Below are 22,066 nucleotides of genomic sequence, written 5' to 3'. Positions count from 1 at the left end.
GAGAAAATACAGATGAAAAAGACTATTAAGATGCATGAGAAGAGAAACACCAAGCAGAAGGATGATGAGAAGACTCCACAGGGAGCAGTCCCCGCCTACCTGCTGGACAGAGAGGGGCAGTCAAGAGCAAAAGTACTTTCCAACATGATTAAGCAGAAACGGAGAGAAAAGGTGGGAAAATGGGAGATTGCTCTACCCAAAGTTCATGCCCAAGGAGAAACAGAAGTATTGAAAGTTATTCAAACAGGAAAAAGAAAAAAGAAGGCATGGAAGAGAATGGTTACTAAAGTCTGCTTTGTTGGTGATGGTTTTACAAGAAAACCACCTAAATATGAAAGGTTCATTAGGCCTATGGATCTACGATTCAAAAAAGCACATGTCACACACCCTGAGCTGAAAGCTACCTTTTGCCTGCCTATTCTCGGTGTGAAAAAGAATCCATCATCCACATTATATACAACCCTGGGTGTGATCATCAAAGGTACAGTTATTGAAGTGAATGTGAGCGAGTTGGGCCTTGTGACACAAGGAGGCAAGGTGATTTGGGGAAAGTATGACCAAGTTACCAACAATCCTGAGAATGATGGATGCATAAATGAGGTCTTGCTGGTTTGACAGTGACATCATTCATACAAGTCATTCTACTCAGCACCGAAGACTACCCACTGTCAGGAAAACACCATGGCTGGGATCTTTCTGAACTACCGAGCAGCCTTACCCCATGTGCAGTTGTCAAGAAGTAGTTATTAAGTTGTAAAGGAAAATAAAACGGCCCAGTTTGAAAAAAAAATATTTCTCAATGTTAAATTCTTCAAAATACACTAGAAAATCAAAAGAGGATTGTATTATAATACATAGAACTTTTTACATTTGGTGGATCATGCAGAATACATTAATAGTTGAGTACGTTGTCTATAAAATAACACAGGCCTTATTTCATAGCTCAGTTTTCTACCTAATTTGAGCCATGAGAGGTCAGTAAGGAACTGAACCTCTCTGATCTAGACTAAGTAAGATGAGACCTAATCTAAAACTTCAGTAAAATTTACTAAAGGGGAGCAGAGCTAGCACTAACTAAGCTCCTGTTTCCAGGATTTGGAGTATAGCAAAAGATAGCTGCCTGCAGCACATACACTTTTTCCACAGGTTGTCTAGCAACGGATTACTGATTCTCAATTATCTTTTTTTCTGAGAGAAGAGAGCAATACCACCTCTCTAGGGAAGTCAGTTTAGTCAAGAATTTTTACTTCAGCTGTAACACCTGTATCGACAGGTGACATTAGAAATCTATTGGAAGGAACAGTGAATGAAGTCTGACTGATGGAACGTCATCTGCCCTCTGTGTGCAAACATATGTGAAAACACCCAGGAGCCACAAAAGACAACACTGGTTTTCATTTCACCATATCAAAAGAGACAGAACCCATTTTGCCTCTGAAGGCTGGAGTCTATAAAAAGAATTAAAATAAATGAGTAAATTGAGCATTAATAGCAATTGGCCAGCCTTCTGAGTGTTTCCCATTAGCTGGGATTACATTAAAAATGCATCTGACCCCTACTGATTGTCTGTAAGTCCTTTGGTCTTGGGCTGTCTAATAAAATCTCTTCACAGACTTCTCATTGCATACATTCTGACAAAGCAACTGAGTGTTTTCTTATGGTCCTCAGAAAAGCAGGACGCCATGCAAATGGTATTTGGGTCATTTGTGGTACTCTCTGTCCCCCCTGTGAAAGACCAGTAGTGGACTCTGATCTTACTACTATTGATAGCCTTACCACAGCTTCCCAGAGTGGAGGCTTGGATGTAATTACAGTTGCTAGATGCTCCTCCTTTTCCATTTCCAAAGACTCATTCTTTATTCTCCCAATTATCTTGAATCTTTACGTGAACTTTTCTTTGTCTCCATACTGAGTGATGATTTACGCACTACCCAGCTTAGCACATTACCTGATGAATTGGTAGAGTTGAAATTTGTACTTCTATGGAGTTCTCATTGCTGTGCAATGGGTTAGGAAATCCAGCCTAGAAAACAAAAGCATTGAACTGTTAATTAAAAACAGATACTATCCTTTAATGAAGACAGTACCCTGTTCCATGCTTAGAGGCATACTCTTAAATCTCAGCAAAAAGGTCTTCTATATTTACTTAAGGAAAATAGATACATCCCTGGCATGCTTAACATTGTTCTTAGTGGATTTTATGCTTCATTATTTAACAGAACTTGCCATAGAAGAATCACAGCACCTCAATAATGGCTTCTTCACAAAGGGTTAAGCATTCTGGGTATGGTATATAACTTCCAGTGTAACCATATATTCCTTAGTCTGTCAGTAGGCATAAAGTAAATTCAAGTCATGTAAGGTGATATTTGCATCACAGAATAGTATTTACCATGCAGCTCCTTTAACAATATGTTCCTGAAGCCTTTTATATTCTAAAATAGAATATTATTCTAAGGGTTTTTGTTTTAAAACAACTCTATCTAAACATATGGTCTTAAAAATTCATTATGGGTATATACAGTGGCTGGTTGTATTCTGTGGTCAAAGCTACATGCACTTTGATGACCATAATTTCCTCAAGCTCAGATTTGTCTGGGTAAATCAAGGGGACTTGTATTTCACAAGTCTAGGTCCTCACTAACAGTACACTCCAGACTTGTGAGAAGGTATTAAAAAAAAATCCCAGATTGGGAGTTAAGAAACCTGAGTTCAATAAATATTAACATTGAAGTAGCTACTGTTTAATAGGAAGCCAAGAGGTACTAGTGTTTGCACAACATCCAAGATGGACAATGTAGTATATCAATAGTAATACAAAAAAAACACACACATTTAAGGCAGGTAATGCTATCCCTATTGAATAGATTGAAAACAGAAGTTTTCATAGGCTGTGTAACTTCGCCATGGTCACACAGATATGGGATAAACTTTAAATGCAGGTTTCTCTGTTCCAAGTTTAGGATGTCTTTATCTAATGTGGTGTCCTTGAATGAGACATTTCATTCAACCAAGAATTTTCCTCTGTAATATCACAAGTTTAGAATGCTTAGTAGCTCATAACCCTACCTACACATGAAGTCTGTCTGATAAGCTAAAAATAAAGCATAGAATGCACACAGACGTAATTAAACCAACCTTATTAATGTGGGGCCAGGTATTATTTGCTTAACTCCTAAGTTGATTCTTTCATTCTACCAGAGTTGGAAATAACTGGAATTATGATGGTGGCACTATTTTATAGTTGTGAAAAACTCAAAAACCTAAGTCTAAAGCAATTCTAAAGCCCTTTCCTACCTTCCTGCTAAAGAACAACCTCACTTAATAGCCATAAGTAAGATAGTTCAGACTCCTGCTCACTTGATAGAGTTCTTTCCCCCTAAGCCTCTCATATGAAACACTCAAGGAAAAAATAAAATGATGAGGTCTTAAAAGTACAGAATGCAAAAGTTAGCAATTTATAAGTTCTTCCTTCCTGCTCTTTATCAACTATGTAAGTGGACAGAGTCATCATAAAAATCTCCATCTTGTTAGCCACGCCAGTAAGATGTACAGCAGTAGCACAGTGAAGGAAGTAGGGATAATGCTAACCAAGGAGGCTCCCAATCAACTGCTTGCCAGCTTGGACATGAGTCAGGTAAATGCTTCATCCTCATCTGTGAAGGAGGCTCATTCATTTTCACAGGGGAGCTGTAATCCCTGATTATTGAGCTCTCCAAATCTTGAGCTGAGAGAATTGTTGAGAGCTGAATGGGAAGAATGGATTACAAAAAAGTAAATCCTTGCAGACATGAACTAGAAGAGAAGGAACAAAAACATGGCCAGCATGCTTTGTTTTGTTGGGGGTTGAACTATAGGATTTGACTTTAGAAATGCTTTGACACGTATAAAGAGTAACATGGAGGTGATAGGTCCAACAAGCTTTATACATACAAGGAATGGAAAGCAGTTTTTCAGCAGATGGAGAATCATCTCATTGGGGAGGTTTTTAATGACTCTCAGTGGCAAGATTTATCTCACTTTAGTTAATGGTTTTCCAGGCAAGCTTTGAGTCTCTGCTGTCTTATACCCCTCTTAAATGCTGCAAGATTGACTTTGGGACTGACTACTCCAATGAGAAATTAGAGGAAGGGCTTATTTGTATTTGTAGTTTTTAAATCCTCAAAAATATAAAATCAATGTTTGTACTCTAATTTGTTTAACTGTGCCATTCTAATGACTATAAATGCTTTTGTAAATATTCACCTTCTAATTGCCAAATTAGTCATGAACCACTTCTTTCAATAAACATAAATAGAATGTGGTAACTGCCATCTGAACTAAGTGGACGATCAGGGACCACAGGTGGACACATTCCTGAATGTATTAGTTAATCTAAGTGAGATTTCCCCTACTTTAATACAAATGATCACAAATAATAGCGGCATCACTGGCTTATCACAGCAAAAGTAAGGACTAAAAATCTCGAGATGGGACAGACAGACAGAAAGAGCCTTTGTTCCATAACAATCACAGTCACCAATGCTTTTCAGGTTCATGTAATAAATTTTCTGTAAAGCAGAGATAAGCACCATGGGGGCTAAAGTTATTTGAGGGGGGGGGCAATCGGACTGTCTCTGAAAAAAGCCAGGTTTCAAAGAGCTCAAGTGAGTATTGTTATTTCAGATGCTTTTGTCTTTAAATTTAGATCTCCCACCACCTGCAACACGAGAAAGACCACCAGGCTGTAAGACAGTGTTTGTGGGTGGCCTGCCTGAAAATGGGACAGAGCAGATCATTGTGGAAGTGTTTGAGCAGTGTGGAGAGATTATTGCTATCCGGAAGAGCAAAAAGAACTTCTGTCACATTCGCTTTGCTGAAGAATACATGGTGGACAAAGCCCTCTATCTGTCTGGTAAGTGTTGATATGTGGCAATGGTGCTCACAGGGCACGATGCAGAGATCTGAGACCAGAATCATCTGAGTCATTAGCAAGAGTGTGCATGCTAAAAGGGACTCCTTTTACCTTAAAAACTGTAAAAGGCATGTTACCTCTTCTCCAGCCTTCCTCCTTAAAACCATCAGCAGTTCTACATGTCTTGTGGCATTAAAGATATGAATGATAGGATGTGCATCTCATTGTCACATCCCAATTCTTCCTACACACATGTCCCAAACACAGTAGATTCTCGTTCCTGGAATGTCCCACAATGCTTTATGTCTATCTCTCTGGTATAATTACTTTGCCCATGACAATTCAACACACAAACATAGACATACACACATATACACATACATAAACATATGTATCTCCATGCCCTAGTGCTATAGCTCAAGTATGAAGTCTTTGGAAACTTTCTCTAGTTTATCTACCCAATCTATTCAGCACCCTTTCATGAGAGCTCCTACAGAACTTGGTACTTTACTTTAACATGATGTCTATCACACGATTCTAGAACTCATGTTTCTGCATCCATCCGATAAGGCACACTCACTGCTAATAATAATGATGACGACAGTAACAAGCACTATAGGGAATGGAAACAACTAAAAAGGTGTTAAAGAAGGATGGAAAATGTGGATTTTTTTTCTGAATCCTAACAAGGCTATGCAGAAAGATCAATTTTTAAATTATATTTAACATATATCTGTTGGGTGTCTATGTACATTTGTGTGTTGAACGCATGCTTGCCATGGCCTGTATTTGGAGGTCAGATGACAATGTACAGGAATCAGTTCTTTCCTATCATTTGAGTTTCGGGGGATTAAACTCTGGTCTTTAGGCTTGACAGCAAATGTCCTTACCTAGTGAACCATCTTGTGGGCACAGAAAAGTTGCTATTGCACCATGCCTTTAACAAAAAGAAGATATTTGCTGGTGAACAGTTGTTGTGGCTTGAATGATAATGCCCCCATATAGGCTCATATATTTGAATACTTGGACCCCAATTGGTGGAACTCTTTTGGAAGGATTAGGAGGTATGGTCTTGTTGGAGTTGGTGTGTAAATGGGGGCTAGTTTTGAAGTTTGGAAAGTCCATGACCTTCCCAGTTAGCTCTCTCTGCCTCCTACTTGTGTATAAGGATATAAGTTCTTGCCTACCACTCCAGCTTGGTGCCTTTCTTCCTGCCTGCCTGCCTGCCTGCCTGCCTGCCTGCCTGCCTGCCTGCTTGCTTGCCTGCCTGCTTCCATCTTACCCACCATGATCATCAGAAACTCACCCTCTGAAACTGTAAGCCCCAGTAAACTCTTTCTTCTATAGGTTTTCTTGGTTGTCATGTCTTATTACAACAATAGAAGAGTAACTAATACCACACTAGAACAGGGAATCATATGAGCAAAATTACAAAAAAAAAAAAAGAAGGAGGAGGAGGAGGAGGAGGAGGAGGAGGAGGAAGAGGAGGAGGAGGAGGAAGAAGAAGAAGAAGAAGAAGAAGAAGAAGAAGAAGAAGAAGAAGAAGAAGAAGAAGAAGAAGAAGAAGAAGAAGAAGAAGAAGAAGAAGAANAAGAAGAAGAAGAAGAAGAAGAAGAAGAAGAAGAAGAAGAAGAAGAAGAAGAAGAAGAAGAAGAAGAAGAAGAAGAAGAAGAAGAAGAAAGCACAACCCAAGTGGTAGTTTGTGCATTAAGAAGACATGGGAGAGGGTTGCAATAGTTGTTAGTAGATATTTAAAGTTTTAGAAACTAAGTTTTTACTCCCCAAGAAATAGGAAATATAGAAGACAATTTTGAACAAGAAATGCGATTGTCTGTGAAAGATTAATCTGACATTTCTGTGGAAAAATGTATTAGAGGGAGGAAGAGACAAGAGTATAGGAGGTCAGTTTGAAGACTGCTGTAAAAACCCAGGGAAAGATAATAAGAATTTGTAACAGTGGGCTAATAGCATGGGAAAGAGAGGGGGCGTTAGATGTAGAGTGCTCCTATTACAGTTGTCAAGTGCTACAGACTCTACTCAAGAGTAGACAGCACTTAGCAACAATAAAAGAACAGTCTACAATAAACTGTTTTAATAAGAATGTAAATGTTTCAAAAAGTCCTAAATAGTTAGACATAAAACAAAACATACTGTTCAGGAGGCACCCATATGAACATGACTGAAATCTATTCTCTGTTTACATTCACCTCCTACAAACATCCTCAGGACTGCCAAACAAAAAGAGATCACTGGCAGTCAGTGCTGTGAAAAGAACGAAATTTTGCTCTTTAAATTTGAGCATTCTCCGGGGAGGGTCACAGGTGCTGCAAAGCTCTTGAATGGGATTCTTTTTATGGAAATTATAAAAGAAAGTGGCAAAAAGAAACAAAAGACCAAAATCCATTCTAAAAGATGCTGCAGGGATGCAGGAAGAATCATTTTTGTTGGAATGGAAGCTCTTGTAGCATCTTTAACATCACCGCTTGTGTGATTCATTTGAAGCTGCAGTTTTCTAATGGCTTAGATGATCAGTAAAATGAATGGGTTCACAAGTACCCCGCCAAACTGTACAGGGTCTTTAACAAGTTTGTTGGTAATATGTGGTTATTTTTTCTAAAATAACTATGTGGCACCCTTGGTGCTACTAGGCCTTATCTATTATAACACTAAATAGAAATATATAGGTATGATAATTGATACAGATAATTCAAAATGCGCTTATATAATATGTGATATATGATACAAATGTGAATCTATCAGCAACCATTAAAAGAATTAATATACCATCCATTCCTTAAAACTTCCTTTGTCTCTCTTTGCTAATTCTTTCTTCCCTCTTAGTTCATTGTCAAGTAGTCACTTATCTGTTCTTTATCAGATTGCTATGCATTTCTTGGAACTTCCTGTAAGTACAATTATACATTATGTATGCTCTTTCCCTTGCAGAGATCCACATTTCCATTTGGTGTCATTTCCCCAGTGCTTGAATTTCCTTTAACATTTTTCATAGTGCCAGTCAGTTCCGGATGGCCTCTTTCAGAATTTGTATGTTTCAGAAAGACTGGATTTTAGAGTTCAGGTGGCTAAGAGATAAGAATCACAAGTTTCAGCCCAGCCTGGGCTACATAGCAAGAACCTATTTTGAAAGAAAAAAAATGACCTTTGTTTGAGAAAGATGTTTTATATTATTTCTTTTTTCTGAGATTATGACTATATCATTTCCCCCCTTCCTTTCTCCAAAGTATCCCACATACCTCTCTTTACTTTTTTCAAATGCAGGCATCTTCTTCATTAACTGTAGTTATGTGCATATATGTATATACAAATATTTTCTAAATGCAATGCACTCGGTCTGTATAATGGTACATATGCTTTCAGGGTGGACGATTTGGTATTAGATGGCCAATTGGCAGAGAGCCACATTTTTTATTCTTTCTTTCTTTCTTTCTTTCTTTTTTTTTTTTTTTTTTTTTTTTTGGTTTTTTTGGTTTTTTGAGACAGGGTTTCTCTGTGTAGCCCTGGCTGTCCTGGAACTCACTTTGTAGACCAGNAGGGTTTCTCTGTGTAGCCCTGGCTGTCCTGGAACTCACTTTGTAGACCAGGCTGGCCTCAAACTCAGAAATCCGCCTGCCTCTGCCTCCCGAGTGCACATTTTTTATTCTTATAAATAGTGCTCTTGAGCTTTGTTCTGAGATAAAAGCACAAAACTTGGAAATCTTTATCCTTTTAAGGCTTGTTCTGCAGGCACTGTTCAGCAGGACAAAGCAAACCTAGGGCTAATTTTTCTTAACTAGTAAGGCAAAACCTTCCTGGTACCCCGTCTCTGTTATGTATGAGGTTTTTGTCCTCTGTCTGGTAGAGAAAGGAGCTGTTTCCAGATGTGTGTGAGCTCCAGAGATTACAACTTCTACGATTCAGAAGGTTTCCACTTATGATCACTACTTCAAAAAAAAAGATTGCGACAATCTCTGATGAGCTCTTGTACAAATCTCTTGAGTCCTTTCCTTCCTTTTGACACTCTGCATCATGAACACTGTTTACCATAGTCTTCAGAAGAAGGGCAGTCTGTGTCTGAGCTTCCCATTCTACACTAAGGCCTGGAAACCTTGCCTGGACAGTGGTCAGGGACAATTACGGTGACCACCTCATTTCATGGTCTCCCACCGCTCACTGCCTTCATTTTCCAGCATCTTAAACACCATTGTTTCATATGATACTGTGTGTATACAGATATATAGAGATAATTTTACTTTTTAAGGAGAAAGACAAATGTGACCCTCTGTTGCCTATCCAAAAACAAGATCTATGCTGGGCATTGCTCAGCAACTCCCCACACCACCCCTGGCACCGAGGGAAATTGCATAACCTTTCTACCTTCTCTAACATGCATTTTCCATGTTAGAGAATAGTCTGTGCTAGGAATGAAGTAAGGTGTGTGTGTGTGTGTGTGTGTGTGTGTGTGTGTGTGTGTTTGTCTAAGCTCTTCAAACATGAAATGTCCTTAACAATAGCTTAATAGTTTGTCAAGAAGTTTGCTTAGACCAATATAACTGGAAGAAAAAAGAAGATTAGGAACTTGATCTTGGTTTTCTAAATCCAAGTTCTATATGATTGTTCTAATTACAACAACAGTGTTTAATATCCAACTAGGTACCACTCCTCCCCATCTATTTAGTTTCTCCCCCAGAAAGGAAAGTAGTCCAGAGTTCCCTCACTGCATTCAGGAAACAAAATTTTATAGGTTAAATTATAAATTAATGCATTTACATTTTGCCAAAATTCTATGGAATGGTTGTAATTTATATTCTCGTAGTTATCCAAAGACACCATAGTAGAGAAATGCCATTTCCATTCTTCCCAGCGCTTGGTACAATCTGAGGCCCATTCTTTCATTGGTATTGTTTTCTTTTTCCTTACTCTTGTGTTTATGTGAAATGTATGATTGTGTGCATAGATGCATGGACACCCGTGTGTGTGTGTGTGTGTGTGTGTGTGTGTGTGTGTGTGTGAATGTGAGTCCTTGTCTTCCATCTTGGTTGAGACAGGATCTCTTGCTTGCTGCTGTGGTGGCACAATGGCTTGTACTTGATCTCCTGATGATCTTCCTGGCTCCATCTCCCATTGCACCATAAGAGCATTAGGATTACAGACATTTGCTACCATGCCTAACTTTTTATGGGTACTCTAGAGATTTGAACTCAGTTCCTTGTAGTTATGCAGCAAGTACTTTACTCACTGAGCTATATCCTGGGTCCCAATGCATGTCCTTGATGTCATGTCAAGTGACAAAGTAGAGAAAAGGCATCCTGAAAACAAGGTCATCCAAAAGCATAGAATGCAAAACTATTATTAAAAATGTGTTCTGTGTGCTCTGGTGAATGATCTGTTGATAGCCATAAATTTTGTTGCTGATGAGTGAGTTTATTAAGTATATGAGAAACCAAAGTAAAAGAAAATGATAGAACAGAATATCATCAAATTGAGTACTCACAATATCCACCATAAATCCACAAGGGAAGCTCCATTAGTGTGGTCAGCAGAAATTCCTGATTGAAAGAGTCCTGGACAGAGCAGAATGTCCCCTTAGATAAGGACTCCAAGTAAAAGCAACAACACAAAGATAACATCCTAAAAATGGAAGTTTACAAGCACCCAGCAGAGACAGACTGGGGAAGCCCTGATAAAGCAGCCAGATGAAGTTCCCAAGCAAGATTCCTTGGCAGAGCAGAATATTCCCCTGAGTGATGCTTCCAGGTTTGTTGTTGTTGTTGTTGTTGTTGCTGCTGCTGCTGCTGTTGTTGTTGTTTGGGCTTTTCATTTTGTTTTGTTTAAGGCAACAGATAGAAATAGCATTGTCATACTGGGGGCTTCCAGCATCCATCAGAAACCACCTTGGAAAGTTCAAGCAGTCGGCTGAGCTTCGTTTCCACAGATGAGCCTTCTATGGCTGAACATCTGGATCTTTCCCACTATACGTAATTTTATTTCATGGGATAGATGATAGTAACATCTGTTAGAAATGGCTTACCTTCTAGCTGTTCTCAAGGGTATAGTGACTTTTACTCTTGGGCTGTTTGACACTTCTTCCCCTCTTCTCATGACAGTGTATAGAATGAGATGTTAATCTAAGTCCTTTGATGACTCACCTTGATACCACTGGGAAAGAATTTGGTGTTATGTGATCACTTAGAATTACTGAAACCATCTCTAAGACACTGAACTTCAAAAAGTACACATGGTTGTTGGCTTACTAGTCTCTTCTCCCTTCCCCCTCTCCCATTTTAATTTAGGTTACCGAATTCGCCTGGGCTCTAGTACTGACAAGAAGGACACAGGCCGGCTCCATGTTGACTTTGCCCAGGCTCGGGATGACTTATATGAGTGGGAGTGTAAACAGCGTATGCTAGCGAGAGAGGAGCGGCACCGTAGACGGATGGAAGAAGAAAGAATGCGTCCACCATCCCCACCCCCAGTGGTCCACTATTCAGATCATGAATGCAGCATTGTTGCTGAAAAACTCAAAGGTATCGAAGGCATTCAAGCCCCATGATTAAATGAATATCTTTCTTAAAGCATTGTAATACATACCATTACGCTATTGCCAGCTACCCTTTCTACTTCTGACTAATAGATCCTGGCATGGCTTCTATTGGAGGCTTGCTCAAAGTACCAAGTAACTTCAGAACCAGGAAATTTGTTCATTCCTCCTGCATCTCTGTTACTTCATCGTCTCAAAGGTAGACACTTTCTATCTAGAGATCAGATAACTAAGAAGAAATATCTTCCCACTTACCACACTCGAAAATTTTACATGTGATTAATGGTTTAGGACCTACATGTGTGTCCCCTCTCTTTGTGGGTACAAGAGAGATTTGACTTTTCAATCGGTGAGTACATCATCATGATATAACTGGATATGACCCTGTGAAATTCCAGTAAAGTTCTCATCTTAAAGATTGCAAAATGAGCTGCTATAGGGAGACATGCTTGTAATCCCAGTACACTGGAGACTGAGGCAGGAGGAACACCAAGAATTGCAGGCCAGCCTGGGTTATAGAATGAACTCCTATCTCAAAATAAATAGACAAAACTAAACAACGTTGTCAAAATGGAGGCCCCGAAATTATTCATCGTATTTATGTTTTGATTACCCTGAAGACTTAGTTACTACCTGTCTTAGTCAGGGTTTCTATTGCTGCACAAACATCATGACCAAGAAGCAGTTGGGCAAGAAAAGGTTTATTCAGCTTACACTTCCATACTGCTGTTCGACACCAAGGGGAGTCAAGACTGGAACTCAAGCAGGTCAGAAAGCAGGAGCTGATACAGAGGCCATGGAAGGATGTTCTATACTGGCTTGCTTGCCCTGGCTTGCTTAGCCTGCTCTCTTATAGAACCAAGACTACCAGCCCAGAGATGGCACCACCCACAAGGGGACCTCCCCCCTTGATCACTAATTGAGAAAATGCCATACAGCTGGATCTTGTGGAGACATTTCCCCAACTGACACTCCTTTCTCTGTGATAACTCCAGCCTGTGTCAAGTTGACACAAAACTAGCTAGTACACTACCCATGAAATAAAGCCTTTACCATTGTTAAAGGCCAAGTTATTGCATAAAACAACTATGGACACTTCTAGATATTGCTAAGCCAAACTCCTTTTTAAATTTTTGTTATTCCTGTTTTTGCTTGATTCTTAGAGCCACTTTGCTAATTTGGCATTAATCACCTTGCCTGTTCTCTTGTCTTAGTAACTCCAATCCAGTCTCTCATTTTTCTGAGTACAGTTGATTTTATTTAATGAATACTGCTGTCCCATTCATCTTACTCATGACACTGACAAAGCTCTAATGGTATGAATTTGCCCTGCTTCTGGGCTTTCATTTCAGCAAGATCCAGCTAATTCTGCTTTCCAAATACATAGGTCTCACTTGCCAAACTTGTTTACATTGCACTTAAGAAATCTCTTTGAATTGATTTTGACTTTCTGCAAAGGAAAAACAGAAAGCATAACACCCCAAACTGAACTGAAATAACAATGCACTTTGAAACCCTGGAGAAGCTTTTGCATTAGTCAAGATGCCAGTTCCAGGACTGGTCTATTCACAGGACACCAAACAAGACACTTTACATTTAAAAAGAAGGAAAGAATGTGCTAGTTGCACAGCCCTCAAGAAAAGCACAAAGCAGCATCAACATAAGAGACTCTATCCAAATAATGAAAACTTGCTCCGTGGGGAGGACTCATCTACCTTTGTGTTTGCACTGATAAGGGGGTTAAGTAAGAAAATAAAACTGCAGAGCAACATATATCTACTTGACTAAGAGCTTCTATCCAGAGAGGGGTGTGAACCTCTAGAATGTGACTTCAAGGGAGTCTGTGTCACAAATCTATAAGAACAGAGTGTAAATAGCTAGCTTGGGAAGCTGACTGGGAGGTTTGGAAGAACAGAGCTGCTCTCTTAACATTAACACTGACAGTGACTCCTGAGGAACTGCAGAAATGTACTTGGAGGCAGGAGAGACAAGGTGTGAGGACAGACAGAAATAAAGGAACTGCATCAAAAGAAACCATGGCTGGGACTACATGGATGGGCTAGAGCTCAAGATGGGACTCCAGAGTACTATTATAAGGTTGAAGATAGGAATGCCTGTACATACAGCAGAACTCAAAGAACTGTTTCCTTGGGCTCTCTCCATGAGTACAATAACATGGATCAGGGTAAAATTGCTACATATCCAACTTAAATGCACCCTTCTCGTTGGTTGTCCCTTATTAAAATGCAAGATTACAGAATGACAGAATTCTCCTCCCCTCTCTCTCTTTCTTTCTCTGTCTCTGTCTTTCTGTCTCTCTCTCTCTGTCTCTCTCTCTCTGTCTCTCTCTCTCTCTCTGTCTCTCTCTCTCTCTCTCTCTCTCTCTCTCTCTCTCTCTCTCTCTCTCTCTCTGTGTGTGTGTGTGNTCTCTCTCTCTCTCTCTCTCTGTGTGTGTGTGTGTGTGTGTGTGTGTGTGTGTATGTGTGTGTGTGTTTTCATGTGTATGTGTTTACTGGGAATGAAAACTGGGAACCCACACTCCCTTACAGCTCCAGAAAATTTATAAAGGAAAGAAGCCATCCTCTTTGTGAAGCTCTTCATAGCCATAGCCCATCTGCCTAGCCTTTCATGCTTTCTTTCATCTGCTCCCTCTGTGTGCATGTGTGGATGTGAGGTTCCCTGCCTTCACTAATCCGTAGAACTAGAACTGCCAAAATGCCATAGTGATCTCTCTGCTGGCATATTGGGAAAATGGAATGCAATTTGGTCATTGTCAGTAGTTTTCCAAATAAACTCTTCTGTTTCAGATGATTCCAAATTCTCGGAAGCTGTGCAGACCCTGCTCACCTGGATCGAGAGGGGGGAGGTGAACCGCCGCAGTGCCAACCACTTCTACTCCATGATCCAGTCAGCCAACAGCCATGTCCGCCGACTGGTGAATGAGAAAGCTACCCATGAGAAAGAGATGGAAGAAGCAAAAGAGAAGTTCAAGCAGGCCCTTTCTGGAATTCTCCTTCAATGTAAGTAGAACTTATACCTCTGCTAAAAGGCTGGGGGAGCCCTTCACTTAATCACCACGTGCCCTACACCGGGTCCCAGGCCTGCAGAGCTATTTCAAATAGCAAGATAACCTTCCTAACTACCTTGTGCAGTGGATCTCAACCTTCATGATGCTGTGACCCTTTAGTACAGTTCCTCATGCTGTGGTGACCCCCAAACCATAACATTATTTTCGTTGCTAATTCATAACTAATTTTGCTGCTGTTATGAATTGTAGTGTCGATATCTGATATGCAGGATATCTGTGTAACCGCCAAAGGGGTTATGACCCACATGCTTAGAACTGCATCTTGTATTGTCAAATCCCAAAGCTCGAATCACAGGGCACATGTAAGCACCCCCTGTTTCCATTTTCTCTGGCTTAGTTTCTTCAGCTCTGCAGATGCACTGGCATATATGTAGGCCACAGCTCCTTTTACAACCCTGGTACTCAGTGGAGCACTAGATATTTTATTGCTGATATTAGAATATGATGTTAGGACTTTGTAGCTGGGTTTCTTCAGACTTCCATGATTGTCATCATGTGACATATTTTTAAGAATTTGTGGCAATAAGTAAGTTTATATTTTCCCAAGATGATTACATAAAAAATAAATTTGGTAATTCCACATTTTCAATTTAGTTTTCTTTATCTTCACTAGATATGATAGACACTCGATATAATAGAGGTGAGACTCCATTGAAATGGCTATTTTTAAAAGCAATACCACTTCAGGTCTATCCAAGTTCTCTTAAATGAAATAGATCAGATAAATTCTCACATACTGTTTTTCCCTACCATGTAACAAAATTATATGATGCCATCTTTTCAATAAAAAGCTAGATTCACCTTTAGAATCAAGGCAGGGTTATGAGTTTGCTTTTAAGCAATTATGGTCTACTCTGCCTATACTTTTCTTTCTATCCCTGACTCATATGTAATTGGGATTAAGGAGCTCTTCCATTTCCACTCGTATTTTAGAAGTATATATGGACATAAAATCTAAGAGGGGAAAGCACAGATCTTCAGGACTTCAGAATAAGTAGAAAAAGAGCAACAAGAATTGTGAGAAACCTTAAATTGTTAAAAAAAAAAAAAACACAATGAAGACATGGCTGTAAGGAAACAATTCTGTCTCTCAATTTCCTTTCTGTGAGAACTAGGTTCTTCTACTGCTTTTTCTCCCAAAAGACTCATAACTAACTTTTACTTCACTTGAGCCAGAGTAATAGCATCCCAGACTGGCTTCCACAGATTGTCCTCTGACCTAACACACACACACACACACACACACACACACACACACACACACACACACAAATGTTTTTTAAGTTTCCCTCTCTTGAAATGGTTAGCAGAAAACCCTGAAACATTCATGTGTGTCTCCCCTTTTAACAGTTTAAGGGCTCTTGAAATATATTCTCTAGGACTTCATTCACAAAGATTTCTTTCATAATTTTTTCTCTAGTCAACAAGCCTATGTAGGTGTACTTAATATAGACTCATAGAGCATTAAGAAGATACACATTCACTGGAAGCAGAAGATGACTGTCTGCTCTGGGTTTCTTGACTGATATATACTAACCACATCACACTCCTTCCGCCATGACTTCCCTACTGTAATTAAATGTATCCCCTCATTAAACTGTGGGCTGAAATAGACCCTCCCTCCCTTAAGTTGCTTCTTGTCAGAATTGCATCACAGCCATGAGAGGAGAAAGTAACATAGCACTTCAGCACATGTAGTCTTGTTCAAGCTCAGCCATAGCCTGGCTTGTGTCATAACAACTTGATGAAACAAGCCTCATGTTTCTCTTTTATTTTTTCTCTCACGTTCCATCCCTGGATGATGATTTGGCATGATCCGACTGCTGATTTGATGCTGCAGTTGAGCAGATAGTAGCTGTGTACCATTCCGCTTCCAAACAGAAGGCATGGGACCACTTCACAAAAGCACAACGTAAAAACATCAGTGTTTGGTGCAAACAAGCTGAGGTTGGTAACTTTCTACTCTGGTAGTGTCTCATGGGGACAGTTTTCTTCCTTAACAAGTTATTGATTTGGAGTTTAACCAGAATTAAATAGAGCCAAGTTCCCCTGGTCTCAACAAGGCCCCAATGAAACACTGAAATGTGTTGTAGACTCTATCAACACCCAGATCACCTGCTATCAAAGGGGTAATAAATGCTTGCATGTTATCTTAAATGTATCCTGCTGGCTAGGAATCTTAATAGTGAAATGTAGCTAAGATAATTGTAGTTTGCTTATCTACACTTGCTAGTTTTGAGTACACTAATAATTACTGACCTATTCTTCTAGCATTAGTAATATTTATTAGATAAACTTCCATTTATTAGAGTGCTTTGACAGTCAAGGCTAGAAGCTGTCTGCTGATATGTTGGAGCGAAGAAATTTCTGAGCTTCTTTTATCAAACCTGTTCATCTGTCTCTGTAGTTGGAAGATTTAAAGGGAAGAAAGGATCCAGGTTTCAGATCAAGGTTGATGCGCCATTCCACTTGTGGTCAAGTAAATCTTTACCATAACACTACAACATGTGTAATATGAATAGGTTACTAGGCTGAACCTGGAGGTAAAGCACAGGGCAGGTTTCTTTTCACTGAATTACCCATAGAGATGCTTTTACAGTTATCTCAGATTCTTCTGTGCTGCTAAGAAACCTACTTCCGTGGGCCTGATGTATGTATGTATGTATGTATGTATGTATGTATGTATGTATTTACTTACCTATTTATTGTCTATATATACAACAACTTTTTCAACTTCATTTATGGTTCATTTGGCCATTCTGGCAACAAACGCATTATAACCATGGTTCATTTCTTTCCCATGTTCCTGTCTCTCTTTTTCCATACTGGAAGTTGATTTCAGGGCTCTCACACTATACAGACACTTTCCCACTGAGCTACAGCCTCAATACCTAACACTTGTATTCAAAAAGCATCTTTGCACTGGTGATCTCACCTAAGTAAGCCCTACGATCCATGTAGTGCAGTCCAGACTAGTACGGACAGAGTCTAACAAGAATTCAAGTATCAGCTTTCATTAGGTTTGTAGCTTTGTGTATTGAGCAAGTAATTCTTTATTGTTAATTGATGGTGGTAATAATAAATGAGTTGTATAAGACTAAATGTTTAAGAAATATATAAGCAGTTTAAAAATGTAAATGGTATTATTTGAATTTATTATTAACAACGCAGTAAGGGTATACGATCTATGTTTTCCGTGTAATAAAGCTGAAATACAAACATGTTAAATGATTTTATAAAATTATACAAGTTGGAAGAAGAGTAAAAAGGATTCTCCTCTGATCTCAGCTACAGACTTGCATGCAGTTTTGAACAGGTCATCTAATTTCTTTGAGACTTTGTCTCCTAGCCTTTGAAGTGAAAGCAATATTCTCTCCACTCTGTCCTTCTGTGAATAGGTACTACAGTTTGTATGGAACAGCTTAAAACTTTGAGAAACGTTTAAGGGAAAATAAATGGAACCCTGGTCCTAAACTTATAGTCTGTAAGGCTCAGCAGAGAGAAACCAGAGTCATGAGAAATCTCCTGTAGACATCCATTCTGCCAGTGTATAGAATCACACAGAGCTAATAGTGTCTTCATTAATTTTAGATCTCTAGCATCACTTTGAAATTCAAACATTTTCCATTTTGGAAATTGTCAATAACCAGGTTTGGCATCCATGGGGCTGGGTAAACCGAGGTAGGCAGCGGGTGACGGTCAGTGCTTACAGTGGCTGATGGAGGTCAGTTCAGATATTGACGGGGCTACTGCCCATAGCAACCAGTGATTAAAGAACTTACTCAAGGGACCTTTCTCTGAGGGAATAGAGCTTAATTTCCTGGGCTGGCAATCCTTGTGGCTACTGAAAAACGCTAAACTCTTTTAACTCCTTGAGGCAAGCAAAAGGCAGATTCCAATAATGTTATATGTACAAATGCAGACATACATGCATGCTTACAGACAAACAGACATATACATATACATATTCACACATATACACAAACTCCAATCCACACACAGATAAGCTTTACATTTATACAAACATGCAGATTTGATGAATGGAACAAAGTTCTAACATACTCCCACACAAACTTTACACATTTCATATATACATACACATACATGTATACATATATACATTCATACACATATTTAATAGGTTGAAAGAACAATGTTCCAACATACTCTCACACAGACTTTACATATATACATACATACACATAGTTGAGTGGTGGAAAGAACAATGTTCCAACAACTTTATTCATTCTTCCATGGCAGAATCTTTCAATCAGTATAAAATTACAATATGATTATGTTTTAGTTTTCTTCTAGTAAATGACTGTGGAAAAAACAATATGTTCCCCAATACCTTTATAAGAAACAATATTACATAGTTCAGGTAAAGAAAAGGAATTATTCCCGAGAACCCACATACATTCATATCTAAGCAACTTGTTATAGATTAACAAAGTGTGAGTAAGCGAGTAGTTTTCTCAGCCAGATTCTTTTACTAGCCATCAGCAATTTGCAGTTACAAAGAAAGAATTATTATTATTAATCTTTAAAAGTAATATTGTAAAATATACCTAGGGAGTATATCCTTTATGCTTAAATTCAGTCATAGTAAAGATAGCTGTTGTGGTGAGCTGGACATTCTGAAAAGCTAAAGAGATCGTAGAATCATAGAGCCCTTCTACAGTAATGTTCTGAAGCCTCCTTGGCAGGGTGATGTTGTGAGAAGATGCATGGGCTGCATTGCTATATGAGCATTCTGTGCCTTGATGTGTTTCCTATTTAAATGACTGGATTACATCAAAGCCCACCTTCCTCAGTCTTGCTAACTAAAACTACTACTGGCAGTAAGACATAGCAAGCTCCTGACTTTCCTATGGTTTTTCATTCGACAGTGAGATAAATCTCATGACCTTCCTCTGAGTTTGCCTTCCTTAAACCCCAGAGAGTTCTTCCATTTTATACTGCTGTCTCTTGAACTGCAGTTTGATTTTCCTATTGTTTTTGGTTTTGCTTTCAACTCTGCCAATTCTCCACTGATAGCAGACCACTGAGAAGACGCAAAAGCTATATCCTATGGGAAGTGGAAAACTGTGCTCTTACCATGTGGCTGCCTTTTAGCATCCCACTGAAAATCAAAACTGCTCAAAGTCATGTGTTTCATCAAGTTAGACATTTTTGACAACTTCTTACAGTTGCCTCAGGGAACAAATCAGCTAGTGGAAACCTCTAGTCAGAAGGTTTTCTCACTCCTTGTCTTACTGCCATGCAATCTACCTGTATTTTCACTCTGCTGAATGAGAGATGGAGCGTGAACTTAGAAAAAGCCCCATCTTTGAGAAACTCAGATACTATGAAACTACATGCCAAGCTTTTACTTTAATTCTGGTTTGTATGTGTGTGAGGCTCATGGTAATGAAATTGGGAAGGGATGCTTATGAGGACTGAAGCTGCTCCTCTTACTGCAAGTTGATGCCTACAGTCACAGCTGTGTGTTATGGAGACGCTCTTCTGTAGAATCATTTGAAATTTTGTGTTTCTCTCAATCTGGCCTACACTAGTAGTACACTTTGTATAATGTATAAAAAATAGAACCATAGCCATGAACATTAAGAAGATACCCTCTCAAATCCTTCCTCATACAAGATTTCACACCACTGAGCTCAGAGAAAGGAGTTTGCAGCTAGATACTGAAGTCATCAGTGTGCCCTTGTTTGGTACTCACTTGCATTCAGCCATCGAAAAGTATACTAACCCACTTTTACATTAACCTAATTTGTATTACCACTATTTGCCATACAAGACACAAACTTGTGTTTGTGAGTTGTTTCATTGTATTAGATGATATCTGAGAAATAAATAATCGTTATGTCAGTGTACACGCTACTTATTTCCCTAGCCTCTGTTCTTTTCCATTCCCTCATGACTCCTTTCCTATCATGTTTCTTGCTAATGTTGAAAAAATACATAGGCTTGTAGGATCTTGTTACACATTTAATATGGAGTGTTGATATTCTGGTAATCATGTTCATATTGTAAAACATGAGTAGCATCAATTTAAGTCCACATAAATATTTGTGAAACTATGGTTAAATAATTAATGTGTAATGATTTATGGTTTGCTTACTTTGTAATAAATCAAAGATGTCAACTGGTACAAAGTGATTCTTTGCATACATTTCCTTCTGTCTCTGGTTTGTTTCATTATATATGAAAGTGTTTTGTTTTTTGTTTTGGTTTGGTTTATTGTCGGTTTGTTGTTGTTGTTGTTGTTGTTGCTGCTGCTGCTGCTGCTGCTGCTGTTGCTGTTGCTGTTGCTGTTGTTCTCCATTGTGGAGCAGTGTGAGTTCTGGAGTAAGTTCCAGAAAAGTTTGCCACCATTTAGAACAGACTCAAAGTCATTAAAATGCCATTTCAGAAGTCGCTACCTATTCATTGTTGAAATGAGATGTACCACATATTTACAGCAGGGAGGAAAAAGGATGGGATGGGAACTTTAGGGCTACTTCTTTTTTAAAAAGTATTCTGTTGGTGACATGTCTCAGTAGATTCCATGTAGTGATCATAACATACAAATTACTGAAAATATTCTTGCATGTCATTACCACATTTCAGTGGCAGTACTGTATCAAGAAGTCAGAATGACAAATGGAGCAAATCTGAGAGACAGCTATTACATTTGATGTCTATACTTTGGTGGCTAAGAACCACTCCCTGCTTGCACCTATGTCTAAGCTATTTAGAATGTTTTGGGGGGACGTGCATGCCACCTATAGTCTTTTACTCTGAAAGTATTTGTAAGGTTTGGTTTCTCAAAACTTTTCTGATTTAACCAGAAAATACAGAAAAGAGGTACTGAATACTGTAATGGTAAGGTTTTCCAGGAATTAACATCTTACTTTTCTTAGAAGTAGTGTCATTTACCAGAAGATCCTTCTAGATTTCCTTTAATATAGTACCCACAGCCTCTGCTTTTCTCTTTGCTTTTGTTCCATTTGTATGGCTTAGTATTGGGTATTTGTAGAAAGATAATAAGACCCTTAGGATTTTTTGTAGCTAAGGATTGTATAGTGCATACAGCAGTCCACTAATTAACTTAGAAAACACTTCTCCTGACTTTTTCTTATTTTCATCTTATTAGCCAAAATAACTTGTCCCTGAGGTATTTTGAAGCATTTAGGTAAAATTTGACCCTAATTATGTTATGTTTCTAGGGGCATTTGAAACTGTAAAAGATTTCCAGTTAAGACATATCATGTAGTTATTGAAGTTTTTGTATTTCTAAGATCTTATGCTGTCTTGCCAAGCTGGAAGCAAAAAGCTTATTTATAGGTGCTGGGAAGCTACAAGACAGGTTTAAGATGTTCCTTCCCTGGATACTCACGGTCATCTCTTGGATGGAACACAGGATCCCCAATGGAGGAGCTAGAGAAAGTACCCAAGGAGCTGAAGAGGTCTGCAACCCTATAGGTGGAACAACAATATGAACTAACCAGTACCCCCAGAGCTTGTGTCTCTAGCTGCATATGTAGCAGAAGATGGCCTAGTCAGC

General features: G+C 39.0%; 1 protein-coding gene and 1 pseudogene across 5 annotated transcripts in view; both read left to right on the top strand.

The window, feature by feature from the left end:
- Enox2 (ecto-NOX disulfide-thiol exchanger 2) overlaps nucleotides 1-22,066 on the top strand; it is a 272,215-nt gene that overhangs the window by 217,696 nt on the left and 32,453 nt on the right. For all 5 annotated transcript variants that reach the window (XM_021187374.1, XM_021187371.1, XM_029534186.1 and 2 more), the window contains 4 exons: nucleotides 4,688-4,894; nucleotides 11,185-11,418; nucleotides 14,240-14,452; nucleotides 16,361-16,467. In XM_021187374.1, coding sequence (XP_021043033.1) covers nucleotides 4,688-4,894; nucleotides 11,185-11,418; nucleotides 14,240-14,452; nucleotides 16,361-16,467 — 761 coding nt within the window. The remainder of the gene's footprint in view (nucleotides 1-4,687; nucleotides 4,895-11,184; nucleotides 11,419-14,239; nucleotides 14,453-16,360; nucleotides 16,468-22,066) is intronic.
- LOC110313324 lies at nucleotides 7-615 on the top strand (annotated as a pseudogene).

Source organism: Mus pahari, chromosome X (genome assembly GCF_900095145.1).
Source record: "Mus pahari chromosome X, PAHARI_EIJ_v1.1, whole genome shotgun sequence".
Taxonomy (NCBI): Eukaryota; Metazoa; Chordata; class Mammalia; order Rodentia; family Muridae; genus Mus; species Mus pahari.
This window is presented reverse-complemented; position numbering and strand designations above follow the sequence as displayed.